The following is an 18,243-nucleotide window of genomic DNA, read 5'->3' on the forward strand; positions in this document are numbered from 1 at the left end:
GGGCAGGCATCTGCTGGGGACCCCGATTTAAGTGCTCTGAGGATTTTAAGACTTTCCAGAGGGTGAACAGGGGTAAAGGCGGACAGTAGAGTAGACGGAACCGCCCGAACATACTGCGACCCTGGCAGAACACGCGAATCAGGAGAGAGGGTGGCCTGAATGGCCGTAATTTTATCGCTAAAGGACCCAGACAAGATATTGCACCAGTAAAGCGAGGAAGGAGTCACACTTGATTGGGCCAGCGGAGAGGTAAAACTCTGTACTATAGAAAAGATTTCCTTAGAGTTGTTCCTAGCAGCCTCAATACTAGAAATGCAGAACCAAACTGTGCATAGGAGGACAAATATATAAATCAGCCTGGCACGTGCGAATCCCTTCCATATGGATTTTATTTTGGGAGATAGGGTGACCGCCTCCCTCCAGGTCATCTCGTATACTGTCTCGTGTCCCGGATTTACGTAGGATTTTAGAGGATCTTAACAGGGCACCACATATATGCTCTGCCATAATGTATCAGGGAGAGCTCACCCAAACTAGAAGCAGGTGTGAGGCACTTTGAAATACATGTCAGACAAATGGAAGGTGGCTTGCATCTATAAGGCCCTATATGCGGCCTTACCTGCTTCACAGGCTTCAGCTGTACTCCGCAGCAACATGAGTGGAGCACCCCCAGACCCGCAGGGATGACACCCAACACTTGCCACACTGCAAACATACATTTTCTACCCATACACAACAAACTTGGTATCCTCTCTCCTGACCGGCCAGGGGATCGCTTTATGTTCAAGAAAGTGATATAGAGAGATATTACAAGTGCAATCAATACAAGTGCTACTTTATAAGTAGTGGAGCTGCTTCTCATGTTGTTTGGACTTCCTGCAAGTATCTAAGGCAGCTCGTGAATGGCTCTGGGGTCCTTAAGAACCACCAACAAATAACAGAAAAAATACGACGTCAGTATAGAGCAAAAAGGGGCTGCAGATGTTAAGGCAACATTTTGTCTATCAGACAAAAGACCTCTTTTGCACCTCAGCAATAAAAGACAAAACTGGGCAAATGCCTTATCATAACTTATGATTATTTTAGTGATTGAAAACACATATGGTTTTGTGTTTCTAGGCACTTTATAACAATGCCGGCTGATGTTAATTCATGAAAATGGTAGGCAACAGACGTGACGTCACATCAATTTACCCCCCCCCCCCCACCCACACCCCAATTAAATCACAGAGTCGACCGAATGCTCCATCCTCAGCCCCTCATCAGCCTTCTATTTGCTAATGAAGGGCTAGAAAAATAAAAAGAGTAACCAGCTTTCCCCGAGTCCTGTGTCCTCTCAGTTGCTGTAACTTCCTTTCGAAATCCTGTAGCAGGATTATTAGTAATAGTGGCAGTGCCACTGGTAGCAACTGGTGACTCGGCTGTCCCTACTTAATGTCCATGCTGGTACACAGACATGATGTCGGAGCTCGCGCAGCTTTTACCTTACAGCGGAAAGTGTTCCACTCAGGTCACTTTGGGTGTGTTTGCAACAAAAGGATTTGGCCTTTAGGGCAAAGGGCGTTCTAGGTCCAGTAGGTGATAAAGAATTATTGTATTTTTTTTCTTCTACGTTTGCATTCTCTTAAGCACAATTTAAACGTTATCCCATTTGTTAGTAAAGTCTGTTTTCCATGTCCATAGCCCTTGATGGCCAGGCTCCAAGGAAGCACCAATCATACTCTTTTAAGTTCGGCCTTGTAATGCGTTACAAAAGAATATTTCAAAAGGCCGAATTCTTGCTGAATCATGGAATGCTGGGCTGGCTAAATGACGCAGAATACTCGTAAAAGACAGGCATGCTCAGACGTCGATTAGTCACGAGCCTTTGCTGCTCGAGCCACAGCCACACCGACCTTGGGATGGGCTTCCTGTCAGACAAAAATGAAGACGTTCAAGTTTGGTATTCTGCCGCGAGTCCAACCCTTCAGAGGTTGTTCCTTCGCTTCGAGGACTGCAGATGACGCAACTGGAATATGTTTAAAAATACCAAGTTGTGCCAGTGAGCCCTGTAGCAATAAAACATCTAATGAAAGCGCACACCCTCACCACTTCTTTGCCTACATCTCCGGGGCACTGCATTCTTTTCTCAACGTCAGACGCATTCCATTGAAGAGAGCTGTGGGGAGGGCCGGGACGGGTAGGAGCATCTCTCACAACTGCTTCCTCAGGCAGATGATGAATGTCAAAGCACTGAACAGCAACCATGGGGAATCACAGCATGCAGGATGGCCCCAACAAAGGCAGAGAAGCCAAGCATGGAAAGGAATGGAGATGACGGCATTTACCGAGGTTGTGACCCGACTCGATGTATGTGGTAATACAACAGCTTGCAAAAACCAACATGCGGTGGCTTGACAATTCAATACCGCCCACGCCATGCTGAATGAGGTTCAATGGTAGTATTGTTCAGCGGTGAGGATAGCAAACTCAGGAGGGACATTAGGAAGCGGTGCGCATAGTATCGTCATTGGCATCCTTTTCCACCCCTCCAACATAATATAGATTTCCCATGAATAAACACACAACACAAATTATTGTTTGGGTAAAATTGCTGCAGGTTTATTACATACACCGTTATATAATAGGTGGGTTATCTTACGGGTGATCCAAGGGCAGGCAACCAACTGGGCCGCCTGCCCGCCTGATGAGCCAGGCAGCACTGGGGCGAACCCCGCCTGTGCTGCCCTTACTAGTGATCCTCTTCCCGGATCACGTGACCGTTGGTACCTTCTTACTCACGCCCCTTTCAGGGCGGAGCGTCGCATAGCAAACCCCGGTTTCAAGAACCCTCCCATGAGGCTCCTCAGATTTGGCTCTGGCACCCCCTATGGTGCTGCGCAGAGGTACCCTTCGTACCGGCCTGCTTCCAGATCGCCCTGTAACTCCGCCAGCAGCGAAAAAAGGAAAACATTACAATATTCTCTGCCCCCCTCCTGCCACCACCACGCCGGGTAAGCGGTAGGGAGGGAGACAGCGTGCACGGCGATCAAAAGAGGTCGCCAAAATGGTGGGGGAGTGATATATACCCTCCCCCCAAGTCCAGGGCACCCAGGAAGTTACGCCCCTCGTGCGCCACAACCAGGCAGGATAAGGGGGGGGGGGGGGGGGGACACCAACCAGAGTCCCTGCCCCCAAAGGGGGCGGGGGGTGTGGGGTGCCCAGCCGACACTAGAGTGCTGACCTCTCTAGTGGCCCCCTGTGGGTGCCTCGGCCAGCAGCATAGTATCGTCATTGGCATCCTTTTCCACCCCTCCAACATAATATACATTTCCTATGAATAAACACACAACACAAATTATTGTTTTGGTAAAATTGCTGCAGGTTTATTACATACACCGTTATGTAATAGGTGGGTTATCTTACGGGCGATCCAAGGGCAGGTAATCAACTGGGCCGCCTGCCCGCCTGATGAGCCAGGCAGCACTGGGGCAAACCCCGCCTGTGCTGCCCTTACTAGTGATCCTCTTCCCGGATCATGTGACTGTTGGTACCTTCTTACTCACGCCCCTTTCAGGGCGGAGCGTCGTATAGCAAACCCCCCGGTTGTTCAGGCCCACAACCGCCCAAAGGACTAGCGGGGCGCAGACATGGTTTCAAGGACCCTCCCATGAGGCTCCTCGGATTTGGCTCTGGCACCCCCTATGGTGCCGCGCAGAGGTACCCTTGGTACCGGCCTGCTTCCAGATCGCCCTGTAACTCCGCCACAGCTCTGGAGGTGGCCCCCGTCACCACCAGAGCGCCCCACCACAGCTATGGTCTTACCTGAAACCTCTCACCTCTAGCATCTCACTTAAGTCCAAGAGAAAAAGGTCCATGCCTACTGGCGATAAGTGAACGCCATCAGCCTCAAAGTACCCCTTCACCTTCTCTTGAATCATTTCGTGTCTGATGAATCCCAGACCCCTCTGGTCAGTGAACTTGCGCATTGCCCCATTAAGTCGCTTCCGTGAAATCTCAACCGCCTCCCCAGATTTCGCCCCTAACCACATTCTATATGGGATCATCTCTGACCAGAATACCTCACATAGCCACAAGCGTTTGCTGAATCACTTTCCATGGCCTGCAGGAGTAACCTTCTACCCATGGAAATGAGGTCATCCCCTCCCCCCCCCCCCCCCCAAGTGAATCACTAACATTTTTGGGGGAGCCCCCTGAACTGCCAGTCTCTGCTCCAATTTGTTCCAGGGGCTGCTCCATCTCATGTCATGGAAACCCATCCACTCAAACTGCGTCAAACAATCAGAGATTGTTCCTTCGCTTGGAGGACTGCAGGTGACGCAACTGGAATATGTTAAAAACACCAAGTTATGCCAGTGAGCCCTGTAGCAATAAAACATCTAATGAAAGCGCACACCCTCACCACTTCTTTGCCTACATCTCCGGGGCACTGCATTCTTTTCTCAACGTCAGACGCATTGCATTGAAGAGAGCTGTGGGGAGGGCCGGGACGGGTAGGAGCATCTCTCACAACTGCTTCCTCAGGCAGATGATGAATGTCAAAGCACTGAACAGCAACCATGGGGAATCACAGCATGCAGGATGGCCCCCAACAAAGGCAGAGAAGCCAAGCATGGAAAGGAATGGAGATGACGGCATTTACCGAGGTTGTGACCCGACTCGATGTGTGTGGTAATACAACAGCTTGCAAAAACCAACATGCGGTGGCTTGACAATTCAATACCGCCCACGCCATGCTGAATGAGGTTCAATGGTTGTATTGTTCAGCGGTGAGGATAGCAAACTCAGGAGGGACATTAGGAAGCAGTGCGCATATATGGATAGACTACTTCAAACCAAGAGACAGGCATCCACTAGGACGACTTCATGTGTACAACAACAGCACTAAACACTCAAGGCTTGGATAAAAGATCTTTCCACTGTAGGTTAAGTTATCAGGATAGATGATGCGGATATATACAGCCACAACTTATCATTTCCAAAATAGATGCCATAGATCTCTACAGCAACATTCGATGGCTTGAGAGTTGGACCCACACTATATCTGAAGCATAATAATAATGCCTTTCCATAAAATAATTTAACAAAATGCTGTACCACAGAGAAATGGCACATAATACTGCTATGAGTAGCAACGCAAGATTTTTGACTAGCTGAACCACCAAGATTTTCTTACAAACCCTCCCATCCCCCACTTTCTTCATTTTACCGTAAAAAAAAGATGTGGATACCAAGAGAATATCTTCACACTAGCACACTCGGCTTTTCAACAAAAATGTAACCTTTTGTTTCTAACTCTAAAGCTTCCAAGTTTTCAATGCACACATTCTGCGCTCACCACAAGCATATTTTAAGTCTTAATACAATCATTAAAACTGCATAAGACCTGCAAATCAATCACCACTAAACCGCCACCAATACTCTTGCAAAACTCTTAATTTATCCATACCTTGGATCATACCCCTACATTTAAACCAAAATTCAAACGACGCTTTTTTGCTAAAGCCAAGGAGCAAATATTCACAGAAGAGGTGCAGGCCCACCCAAAAACATACTCTTTCTGAAGTATTAAACAATTATCCTTCAATTAACATTGTGGAACAGACTCAACAATTATATTCACTGGCCCCCAAGTTGCATAATCATCACAATACATTTAGGCCTATCATCAACTTAAATTCAGTTATTTGTGACGCAGTTTCAACGAGAGGCTTTCTGGTTACAAAGTAATACCTAAAATGTTTAGTCAATGATTATTTAAGCGCAAGCGGATATCGGGGAATGTCTGCATTTAACAGACACAATTATATGTAAACTGGCAGGTGTCAATTCCCAATAAAAAAAGGGTTTAAATCTGCTTCCATTTTACCCTGCCCTTGTTGTAATCATTTTACAGACTGATCACTATTAATCCCTCATCATCCCCTCGGACACACACAGCAAAAAACAATTTGTCTCTGCCACACTTTATTCTGGTAGTGTCCTACATATATGAAAACAAAACAGAGAGGCCAGTTACTGTAGGACTGAAGTCATTCAATGTTGTCACATTTGAAATGTATTCGTTGATTTCACATTACAACTACTTGTGGAAAAAAAAAAATCAGCTGTGCAAAAACCTATCACTAGCAACAAAGGCTGATGTTAATTGTGCATTTTACTGCTTTCCTGGTTATTTTAAAATGTAATGCAAAGGAGGCCTACATTTTAACTAAAATATCTGCAGAGAATTTAATTCCAATCCATTGACACAAATAAATGCACAAGGAAGCTAAGACATGTTGTACTACATATACTGTACTATCTTATCTAAATTATACTACGTATACTGTACTGATATTTCTTCTGCACCTAGAAGTAGATTTTACAGTGTGTGCGGTGCAGGCAAAATAAGAAGAAAAAATATTACCATAACCTCAAAGCGATGTGCAATAAAACTTACAACAAGTGTAGTATTTAAGGCGGGTCAGGTTAAAACCTACAGTGCCATCAGATTGAAAGGTCACTGAGGGGGTTGTAGACATACCCTGTTCATGGTGCCCTTCGGGAATGCCTTTCTTACCGGCCTTTGTATGGCACCCACTATTGCTGCCTTAAAGGAGAGCCCATTCACACCTATGGTGCAATCCTGTTACACCATGAACACAACCCTGTTGTGATATCACCCTCATCAGACATTCCCCTCCCTTCTTTCAGCCATGTATTTTTCTCTCCTACATTCAAGCAGTGAGGCCTCGATTTTAATATTTGCTTAAAATTTCAACTTCTATAGTTGTGGTTTTCTTTTTCAAATCATCACTTTATTTCTTCGCAGTGCTTTCTGAAACCAGATCAACGCGTGCCTAAACCATGAAGACATTCTGGGAAGGTCTCAATTCATGACACCATGCAATGTACTACCCAAGACACAGCGAGATAGAGGTGCCATTAGCCATGATCTCATTCCATAGCTATTAAAAGGTCTTGGTTTAAGGGCCAAGCGGGCCTCACCTGTTTAAACAAATCCACTGGTACTCAGCCTTTAGAGGGAGGCTGTAAACTTAAGAGTACCCACTGTCACAACACAATACAGAAATTCAAATGTCACACTCATGATCGGATTCCACTGAAATGATACAATGAACAGGTTCTACAATTCAAAACTGAAATAGGGCCCGTAATACTTTGAGTCACTAAAAATTAGATTTGCCCACCGGTACTCATTGATGTTCCCATGCACGATTTAAAACATTATCATGATTATTACGCTTACGTCATGAAAAGTCAAGGTTTTTGCATTAGGAAAAGTATAAAGCAAATTACAAAGAAGGAAATTATCGAGTAAATGTCTTACCTCAGTCTCTGAGCAGAGCGAATGTTCAGATTTGCCTGCAAGGGAAACAAAAAATCTCTTTAGATCCTAGATCGTCACATAAACGAAGGACATCAGGCAGATTTAGCAAAGTTTTACTTCAGGGAGTGTGCCTGTGTGTGGAAAATACTTTCCTTACAAGAGAACATGAAATAAAGCTCTTATTTGAGAGAGAAGCTGCCCTGAGAGTCTATAGACCCAGGTCAAAACGGACTGGGACTCTACGCCGTTAACTGCAATACTTGCACCACTCCTGGTGGGCTCTGGGTTGAAAAACAGCACATACAGTCATCAAGAACGAACCGAGCGTGGTAACTTCTTCGCAGTGCCAGGTATGGTTCAGTTTACACGCCTTCTCTATAAACGAGACCGGTTATTGTCACAAAAAGATTGTACAGCCATTGAACCATTTAATAGTTGATTCCCACGTGCGCCAGTTGGCGACCATACTGTAGCTCAGAATAATAGGGAGGATTTTTCCCGCTCCAATACAGATCGTAAGGTTACTTCACTCAATGTGTCTCATTATAACCTCAGTGCCTAAAACCCCGTGATGTTGACTTCTGGGACCATTCAAAAGACAGCAACCAAACCTCAACTCAGACCACGGCAGTGCCCGGTTTAAACAATTATTGGTAAAGCAGGACGGTCTGGCTCTAAAATATGGAAACAGCATTTGTACATGCCCACATTTGCATGTGCTACCTCGTTAAAGCCAGACCTACGGGCATGGTTAAAGATTTTTGGGTGTGAAAACAGACAATGGATAAGAGATGGATGGACAACACAATGGGAACATTCATAACGGGAAAAACAATGGAAATAAACATACCTGTAAAGTGAATTACAGAAACTTAAGAGGAGAAGAGTCTATGGGGAAAAAGCAGACAGGAAAAACACGCATGCGTTCCGACTAAAGGATTTTATAAAAGCCCGCTGTAGTGAAAAAGTTAAAGAAAAAGAATTGTTTTCACTGTACAATGCATTATGAAATAAATAATTTAAATGATTGTGTGCTTTTGAGATATCAAATAACCCCTTGTCCACTGCAATACAAGAAATGTATAAGAGGTAGAATCTGAACTAGATGTAAACAAACTGGCTCTAAAGCCGCTAAATGTTAACTCACTGCCACTACTACAGTAAAAGAACCATATTTTTCCTAAACCACCTACAGCTATTAGAAGCACCTTCTAGATGTTCGCTAGAGGTTTCTTAGATCTTGTTAATTCTCCATAGCACAATCTTCGCAGTTTGAAGGTCCAAAGCAATCAAACTTTGTTTTCTTTTTAGGAATTTGTTGTGCCTCTGACTGTAATATGTGAGGAACAATTTGGAAGATGTAAATACTCAGCATTCTGGATGTTCTAGAAAGTGATTTATGAGATTTTTAACAATGGCCAGCTTTGTATTGGACACGGGCCATTGCAAATGATTATTTTTTACGTGCATTTTGCTCATGGGGAATCACAGTGGATTGTGTGCATGCTACTGCCATCTACAAAGATTTTTAAAAAAACTGATTTTTCTGCAATCTTGTTCTTGCTAAATATTTTTGTTTTTACGGATTGATGGAATTGCAAAGAACCAAAAGAGTGTGCGCTTTTCTCAAAAATGATCATGCCCTAAGCTAATTTACCAACTTACAGTCAGCTAATTGCCAGGCATGTTGTGAGCTCAGAGGTAAAATTGATTTTAATCCGGTCTGACAAGCGGTTAGGCCAACGTCTGTGAACCGATTTGTGGAGATATCACACTGCTTTTTAACAACCTTTTCCTTCACAGGGAGCCTGGAAAGGAGGAGGAAGTGGTCCAGCCTGACGTACTTAAGGAGAGGATCCATAGGCAAATCTGGGCTCTCGACATTCTCTTACGAGACTTCCGAGAAGACCCAGGTGCATACAGAACAACACGACCATATTCGTTGGCCTCTCGCAGAAGGGCTAAAGAAAGGCAAACATTCTAGTGTGCCAGTGCCTTAGAACATCTACATTAAGTAAATAGTGTGCAATTACATACCTCTTCCCTATGAGAACAAGACCCCTCTACTCCCACCCATGTACAAAAACTCCTCAAAGAAAAATATGTTACTACTAAATCTAAATCCGGTATTTGTAAAGTGTGAACTACTCACCCCCAAGGGACTCAAGGTGGTGGGAGCCGTCAGCGAGATTAAGGGAGGTATTGCCCAGAGTCACATGGTGCTGAACTGAACTGCCGCCGGCGATCGAACAGTGAGCCCTGCGCTCCGGAGTCAGCCGCCCTGACCACTGTGCCACACCTCTAACCAACACTGTCATCTTACACTTATTTAAATCTATAAAAAACCCTCCCTCCCTCCACATTTGCGTGGTTGCGCAAACATATTCAAATAAAGCATTATGCAGAGCTGCCAGTCACCACAGAACCACAACTAGCCAAACAGACAGCTCCTGAGGTGGAAGCCGGGAGAAACGCTCGAAATTTTTAAAGCATTTATAATCAAAACTGTTATTTTACCTGTGATTCCACATTGCCCTGAGCACTCCCCCCTCTAGAATCGCCGATCTTACACCGCGCAGCCGATGTGAACGCTGCCGCGGGTCTGACCAATTCTTTTTGCCGCCATTAGCGAGGGAAGTGAGGCCACGCCCACCGTCCTGAGGCCACGCCCCCCCCCCTGGCTGCTACTTAAGTCGCGCGGTTCTCCAAGCCCGCATTAGCCAAACAGACAGCTCCTGAGGCGGAAGCCGGGAGAAAAGCTCGAAATTTTTAAAGCATTTATAATCAAAACTGTTATTTTACCTGTGATTCCACATTGTCCTGAGCACTCCCCCCTCCTCTAGAATCGGCGATCTTACACCGCGCAGCCGATGTGAACGCTGCCGCGGGTCTGACCAATTCTTTTTGCCGCCATTAGCGAGGGAAGTGAGGCCACGCCCACCGTCCTGAGGCCACGCCCCCCCTTCCCCAATAAGAATGTGCCTGGGCCGGACGCGCAGCGGACGCACGCTGCGGGCGCGCCGCCAGCGCGCCGAGGCCACGCCAAAGGTAAGCCCGTCTGTGCCCGTCCGGGCCCAGTCGGGCCTAGGGCCAGAACCTATGCCCGATTCGATAGGGGGACGCTTTAGCTATACACGAAGAGACCTTCTGCTACTCAGATCCTCTAAAAATACGAACTGCCATTATATACATAAAGGAGAAAAGGTATTCCTCAACTGCGACTTATGCAGCTCACCCCCCGCTATTAATGAACAGTACTCCCTCCAAATGGCCCTCCTGAACTGTAGATCCCTCCCGAAACACTCTAGAGATTAACTTCCTACTTCAGGACCACAAGTTAGATATACTGTTTCTCACAGAGACGTGGCTGACACTCAATTCTGAGGCCGATATTGTACGTGCTCTCCCCCAAGGATTCCTAATCCACTTTCAGAATAGGCCCGTTGGTAGAGGAGGCGGTCTGGCCATATTATATAGGGATAAATTTGTATGTAGGGCAAAAGATAGCGGCATCGCAGACTGTGAGAGCGGTTATTTCTCTTTACAAATATCACCCACAGTCTCCCTCTCTAGCCTACTTGTATACCGTCCACCGGGTTGCCCTAACCATTTTGCTAGTGCCCTGATGGAAACGGTCACTGTACTGGCATCCTCTACTCCTAATTTCATGATTTTGGGAGATCTCAATCTCCATTTTAATGACCCTCTGGACTTGGTGGCGACTGACCTCCACCTCGACCTTACATCCTATGAGTTGGGACTGGTCAATACAGGGGCGACACATAACAAAGGACATTTGCTCGACCCGATTTTCACCAACGCTCATGCATTGAAAGCTAGACCACCCTATCCTCTCCCGTGGACAGACCACTTCCTGATCCTTTTTTCTGGCAAGTCGTGGCCGTCCCACTACAACCCCCCAATACGCGTGTCATGGATAGGGTCTGGTCTAAACTCTCTGTTGAGAATTGGATCTCCAATCTAGAACATTCCCACCCCCTCCAGTTCTTGACCCTGTGGTTGCAGATACGAACTTTGAAAACTGGCTTACCAACTCACTTGACTCTATTCTCCCCAAGAAAATTATTCAGAAAAAGGAGAAGAGAGCTGACTCTGCCCCCTGGTACACGCCCGAGCTGAAACTCCTAAGAAAAGGATGTAAGAAGCTGGAGCACTCCAGGAGGAAAGACTGGGCGGGATCCAGCAAAGATGAGTATCGCACCGCCATGAGAGCATATAAGGCTGCCCTGCGCAGCACCAAGAGACAATTCTTCGACGAAAGAATTAAAAATTCTTCTAATTCCTCTAGAGAAACTTTCCTAATCATCAAGGAACTGCTCAAGGTGCCTGAACCCCCTCTGGCCCAAGACATCTCAGGGGCCAAATGCAACAAATTGGCGAACTACTTTGACGCCAAAATTCATAACATCTTAGCCACCCTGCCCCGAGTCGATCATGGAATAGATATAAGCAGTCGGGTAGCAACACCCGACATTCAGCTCGATGCCTTTGGTCCAGTGTCAGTGGACGAGGTACTCAAAACTGTAGCCGACATCAAAAGCGGTTCTCCTAGCGATCCGGTACCCATGCGGATCCTGAAGCAGATTGCAACCACCATTTCTATACCTGTTACTGACCTTATTAATGCCTCGCTTTCGCAGGGAGTGGTTCCACCTGGCTGGAAGAGAGCTATTGTGAAAGCTCTTCTTAAAAAGCCTCTCCTAGACCCGGCAGAATTGGCCAATTATAGGTCAATTTCACTACTCCCTGGACTTAGCAAGGGCACAGAAAGACTAGTTAATCAAAAACTCTCCCATTTCCTAGAGTCCAATGGCCTTCTTCGGAACTCACAAACTGGCTTTCGCCCTGGACAGGGTACGGACACGCCCTTCTGGCAGTCGTTGAGGAGGCCAGATGCATTTTGGACTCAGGAGGATCAGTGGCAGTGATCCTCCTGGACCTAAGTGCAGCTTTCCACACTGTTAATCATCAGGTCCTAATTCAGCGACTGACAGACATAGGTGTGGCAGGGACAGCCTTGTCCTGGCTTACTTCATTCCTTAGCAACCGCACCGTCCAGGTCTGGGAGAGTAACTCACGGTCAGTGGCAATTCCCCTCCAGTGTGGGGTACCACAAGGCTCATCCTTAAGCCCCACATTATTTAATGTGTACATGGCCCCACTGGAGGAGGTGGTTGCCCCGTTCGGAATCAAAATCGTGAGCTACGCTGACGACACCCAACTGGTCGTCTCCTTATCCCAACTTGCCCAGTGCCCGGACATCCTCCACTCCTGCCTATCAAAAATTTATACCTGGATGTGTGAATCCTCTCTTAAACTGAATGGGTCTAAGACCGAAATTATGCTATTAGGGCATAAAGGGTCCACACTGCCTCCGAACATCTGGCCCACCTGTCTGGGGGAGCCCCCCTCCCCAAAAAATGAGATCAAAAGCCTGGGGGTCTGGATGGAACAGGATCTTTCATTCAAGACCCAAGCAAAAAAAATGGCAGGAGCCTGTTTTGGCCTCCTCCGATCGGCTCGGAAAGTTCTGCCACTTCTTCCGCAGCCCTCTAGGAAGCTGCTGATTCAAGGACTGATCCTGTCCAGATTGGACTATAGTAACGCTATATTCTTGGGTGCACCGGAAACCACATTTAACAAACTCCAACAGATCCAGAATGCTGCAGCACGGCTTCTCACGGGCACCTCAGTCAGAATGTCAGCTAAACTAGCACTTAAACTGCTGCACTGGCTTCCGATACGCGAAAGGGTAAAATTCAAATCCTTATGTATTGCACACAAACTGTTGCAGGGTAAGGGGCCCCCCATTCTGAAGAACTTAATCGTACCCTACAAAGCCAACAGACCACTCCGTTCAGATCATGAACGTCTGGTCACTATGCCCAGAGAAAAAAGGTACACACAGGAGGACGGCGATTCTCGGTAAATACAGCTAAACTGTGGAATTCCCTCCCCTTGATACTACGGGCTGAATCCTGCCATCTGCGGTTTCGGAAACTTTTGAAAACCCACCTCTTTCCTTAATCATTTCTAACTATTTCTCTGGTACCCGCACTGGTCTCTCTGTTCTGGTTTAGCGCTGGGATGCTTCCGGGTAACTACGCGCTCTATAAATCCCCCCATCATCATCATCAACTGTCCAAACCCCTAGGTGTGTTATTTTCAAGGGCACAGCCTTCAACATGTCGCATTTACCCCCCCAAAATGTACGCTAGTCTGCCTTGAGCCTTTGCATCATCAATGAAACCGGAATTAGGCACCACTGATGCAGCTCACCTGAATTTATTAAATTTTGGAAATTTCTACAGAAAGAACAATTTCACACAAAAAACCTCCGATCAGACTTGGGTCCATCCATGCAATTAAATTAGAATAAAAAAAGTTTAGTACACACAAGATGCGAGGCAACTCTCACTTTGATCTCTTCTTCCTATTTTCACAGCCTCACTTCCCTTTTCAGCCAGCTGGGAGCCCCTTCACTTTTTGCTGCTGCCAATAGGACAGTTAATTATTCATTAATCCGCTCCCTAAGCCTTTTACAAACATTCCGCTGCCATTCATCACCACGTCCAGGCCATTAAAGCGCTGCCAGCTCCCATGAGTCACACCGGGGTATTCTAGCCACTGTGTTTCCTCGCACGTGCTTCCCCAGCCCAGTAACAGTCCGCTTCAAGTTGGCCTCTCTTGCTTGAGAGTTCAAAACGCATCAATTGCTTTCCCATCATTTGCTGTGGAACTCATGGCATCGGCAAACTCGTGCAGTTGTTGATAAACATCGAAGCATACAAAAAAGCGATAGGTGAAATGCTTGAATTATACTAAGTCAGTGGTAATTACTCAGGGCAGCATTCCAGTCCATCATTATTTTGCAGACCGTGTCACCTCAGTTTGGACCCAGACATAGGCAGATCAGTTTTGACCTTGCTCCAATGGGAACAGTCCAGACTGAACAACAACGCTAGGTCCTCCCTGAACTGAGGAAACACAAGCAATCCAAGAGCGGTTTCACTCCTTCTACGGCTTATCAGTCAGGTATAGCCTGGTTCCAGTGGGCACAGGGCCAGGGCTGGACTGACCGTAGCAGGCACCGAGCGTGTTCCAGGTGGGCCGGAAGCGTGGGGGCCGGTTTTTGAGTGGTGGGGGACAGTTTTGTTACTGGGGTCTGGTTTTGCAGCAGTGCTGCAATATAGGCCCCCTGTTACAAAAGCAGCAGCAGTGCTTCTCACTCTCCACCTCCCCCCCCTCATGGGCCATTCCAACTGAATTGCCAGGGCTGGATTGTGTTCCCTGCACGGGACCCACATCTGAGTATACTATTCCCACTAAGAGCGGCACACCGAAGCATACAAAAATGTGATGGATAGAATGCTTGAGTCAATCTCAGCCACTGATAATAATTCGGGCCGCACCCTAGTTCATCGTTATGCTGAACACCATACCACCGCACCTCTTTGCACGTGCTTCCCCAGCACCACTAACAGTCCGCTTCAAGTTGGCCTTCCTTGCTTGAGACGTTTAAACACACCAGTGGCTTTACTATCATTTGCTGTGGCAGTCATGACCTAGGTAAACTTGGGCCGTCATTTAAAAACATGACACTTTCAGAATGTTTATTTTCCAAAACAATGTAGAAAAACTGCAAATTAGAAAACAAAGTAACAAAAAAAAGCCGGCTATGCTTAGTTCTGGGGATAGTCAACACGTTTTCCAGCAATGGTCCTATTCTGTTTTTAAAATCACAGGCGCTTCCTGCTAAGACCTATTTATGAGTAGGCTGTTTCAACTATCTAGAAGACCTTGATTAACAAAACTCCTGAATCATTAGTGTAGCTGTATCTTTTATGCCCGCTCTGTTGCGCACGTCTTATGCGGGCAGTAGCGTTCCACAGTTTGTGAGAATGTTTTAGGACGGACAGTTGATGAGGGACAGAGACAGTGCTAGAAAGCTGTGGCAACATTTATGTTATTTGCAGCAGCCTTTTCTCTTACTGACTTTTGATCACCGGTTCAATAAATCGTTACAGCTGTAATCATTATTTGGTCAGGTATTCAGTACAATTACAGGCTATATATAGTTGTATCACAAAGATACTACATTCTATGTGGCCAATCTCTTTCACAAATAGAAAGTATTTGACAATTATTATAAAGAAAAAAACATTTATTTATTTTTTGATTAAAATTATTAGGTTTTTCAACAAAATGGTGAATACAATGGAAGTTTACATTTATCCCTAAAGAAACAGTAGACATATCACCGCAAAACACAAGATGGCTGTTTGGCGATTAATTTCTGATAAATTATGTCATTTAAACAGACAGTGAACTGGCTATCAAGTGGATGTTGATTGAAACATGATCAAAGGATTTACAAATGTGTAACTTCTTAAAAGTGTTTGTAATATATACAATTTGGTCGTTTTTAAATTGTTCCATCTAAAAAAATAAAACAATATTTTTTTCATTATATTTGTCAAATACTTTGTATTTGTGAACGAGATTCCCCATACACAATGTAGTATCTTTGTGATATAACTATAAGCAGACTATAAAATGTTAGGTTAGTTAAGGGTTGAGTCTCCGAAAGGTCACTGGTTACATGTAATACTGTACCTTTAGTCCAACTTGCTACCTACCTTACTTACTTTACCCGGCATGTAAGTATTTTTATAATGTATAAAATAAAAAGGATTTAAGGGTCAAGGGATGGGTAAGGGTTCAGGGTGGCAAGGATAAGGGAGGGTAGAGGTAAAAGGAGGTAAGCGTTTTGTTTTTAGGGTTCAGGAGAGAGTACAGGCAAGGGTTTTTGTTTTAGTTTGGGGTGGGTAGAGGTATAGGGAGGTAAGCAGTTTTAGTGTGATGGTGAGTAGAGGTAAAGGGAGGTAGGGTTTTTTTAGGATTCAGGGACAGATAAAGATAACGAGAGGTAAGGGGTTTTTAAGATTATGGGATAGGTAAAGGGAGGTAAGGGTTTTTTTAGGGTTATGGAAAGGGTAGAGGTAAAGGAAGGTAAGGTGTTTTAGGGATCAGGGGTAGGAATAGGAAAACGGCAAGTTTATTGTTTAGGGTCAGGAATTGGTAAAGGAAGATAAGGTATTTACAAGGGGGAAAAAATGGGGGGGGGGGGGTTTATCCCCAAAACTGAAAAAGGGAGAAAAACTGTTTGAACAAAAGTGGATTACCCTCCCAAAAACACACACATATATATATATATATATATATATATACACACACACACACACACACACACACACACATGCACAACTTCAGGTTGGCCCCAAATGGAAGAGACCATCAGGTACGTGCATATCTTCATTTTATTATTGCAGGCAACAAACAGTTCGATAACAGCAGTGGAAGGTCATCAAAATAAACAGCCAGGATTCCCTTCTTCAATGGCAAAGTCTCGCCAAACCCAATCTGGCTACCAAAGGAAGCTAGTATTTTTCTACTGAAGGAGATGCTGGATGACAGACAGCCGCAGTCATAACCTTTCAGGCTCTGCAACAACTACGCACCTACCCCCATCCACCACCCTAGTCTCTCTGAATAAATCAAATTATTACTAAGTGCCCATCATGCCGGTAATTCCAGTTCTGGCACAATTGGAAGTCCGATTTCGAAAGAAGATGATGACAGTGCAAACATTCCTCAATTTATAGTTTCACCTATTATGCCAGATAAATCGTAGAGAGGGTTGTGAGGAAAAACGGAGCAACATTCAGAGTTTTGCACCGTGTAACGAGGGTAAACATGCTCTATTATTAAATTATCAAGCAGAGCAAGGTGTGGAACTTGGAATGCAGAGATAATACTGCACCGAGTAAATGCCTCGCCCTGCAGCGTCATTAAGGCTTTACAGTGTAAGTTCCCCAAAACAATTCCACTCATAATGAGGCCCTTGGAAGTAATGTTGGTGCAGGACAAAATACCAAGTGCAAAGGTCATTAAAATTATATTTTTGTAACTTCACTTATTAAAATCCACTGATCTCCAGCATCAGAAATACATTCATGGCTCTATGTTAATGACAATAACTTTAGTTTTTCTGTTGGCTAATAATCATTATTTTAGTTGCCGTTATAATGTACACCTGAAATAATCAAAGCAGGCCTGCTTATCAAATATGGAAATTAGTTTTGTCAATGACCTTAAACTTGCAAGCACAAAAAAAACACTTCTACACAGGGCCAAAACAAGTCAACTTAATTTTACATACAAGGGAATTAATCACCTTACTCTCCGGCGCGATTTAAAAATACTTTGTAGTGCATCATTTGCCTCTCTGGAATACGATTGTTACCCAAATGAGGCCCCTATTATGATGTCGGTGATAAAGCCTCCGATTGCAGGTCTAAGGTTTACAGTTCGACCGCTTCATTACAATGAAGGTTTACACTCCAACTGCATTCACTGTAATAAGGCGTCCGGAGTGTAAACCAGCCAATCTGATTGAGAGGCGTTCGGCGGGCTCAAGGAGCCCGTCAGCCAGTAGGAACCACAATGTAATCCTGTAAGGACAGCGTTTCCTCCGTCGGGATCACAACGTCGGTTTCAGACAGCCTTTCCATGCTGGCCTTTCCAACATGGAAAGGCTGTCTGAAAGCAACCACGGCCTACGGTTGTGAGCCTTGGGGGCACCTATGGCGCCCCCCCTGTAAAGCTCTGCAACGTGCGGCAGGCACCGTGAAATGCATGCCACAGGGTGCAGGGATGTACACAAACTCCCATTTCTCTATGGGAGATTGTTCTGCGGCCGGTTTCCGACTGCCACAAGGTCTCATAGAGAAATGGGAGTCTGCGACCGCACCATGTGCAGTTGCATCATAGTAATGCAGCCGGTGGGTCCACGGCAATGTCGGTTGGAGGCCACTGACTGCAATAAG

At 45.5% G+C, this 18,243-nt stretch overlaps 1 protein-coding gene across 5 annotated transcripts in view; it reads right to left on the minus strand.

The window, feature by feature from the left end:
* Window positions 1-18,243, minus strand: part of SPIRE1 (spire type actin nucleation factor 1) — a 490,495-nt gene that overhangs the window by 436,899 nt on the left and 35,353 nt on the right. For all 5 annotated transcript variants that reach the window (XM_085605852.1, XM_085605851.1, XM_085605848.1 and 2 more), the window contains exon 2: window positions 7,334-7,368. In XM_085605852.1, the coding sequence (XP_085461978.1) occupies window positions 7,334-7,368 (35 nt within the window). The remainder of the gene's footprint in view (window positions 1-7,333; window positions 7,369-18,243) is intronic.

Source organism: Triturus cristatus, chromosome 5_1 (assembly GCF_964204655.1).
Source record: "Triturus cristatus chromosome 5_1, aTriCri1.1, whole genome shotgun sequence".
In the NCBI taxonomy this organism is placed as follows: Eukaryota; Metazoa; Chordata; class Amphibia; order Caudata; family Salamandridae; genus Triturus; species Triturus cristatus.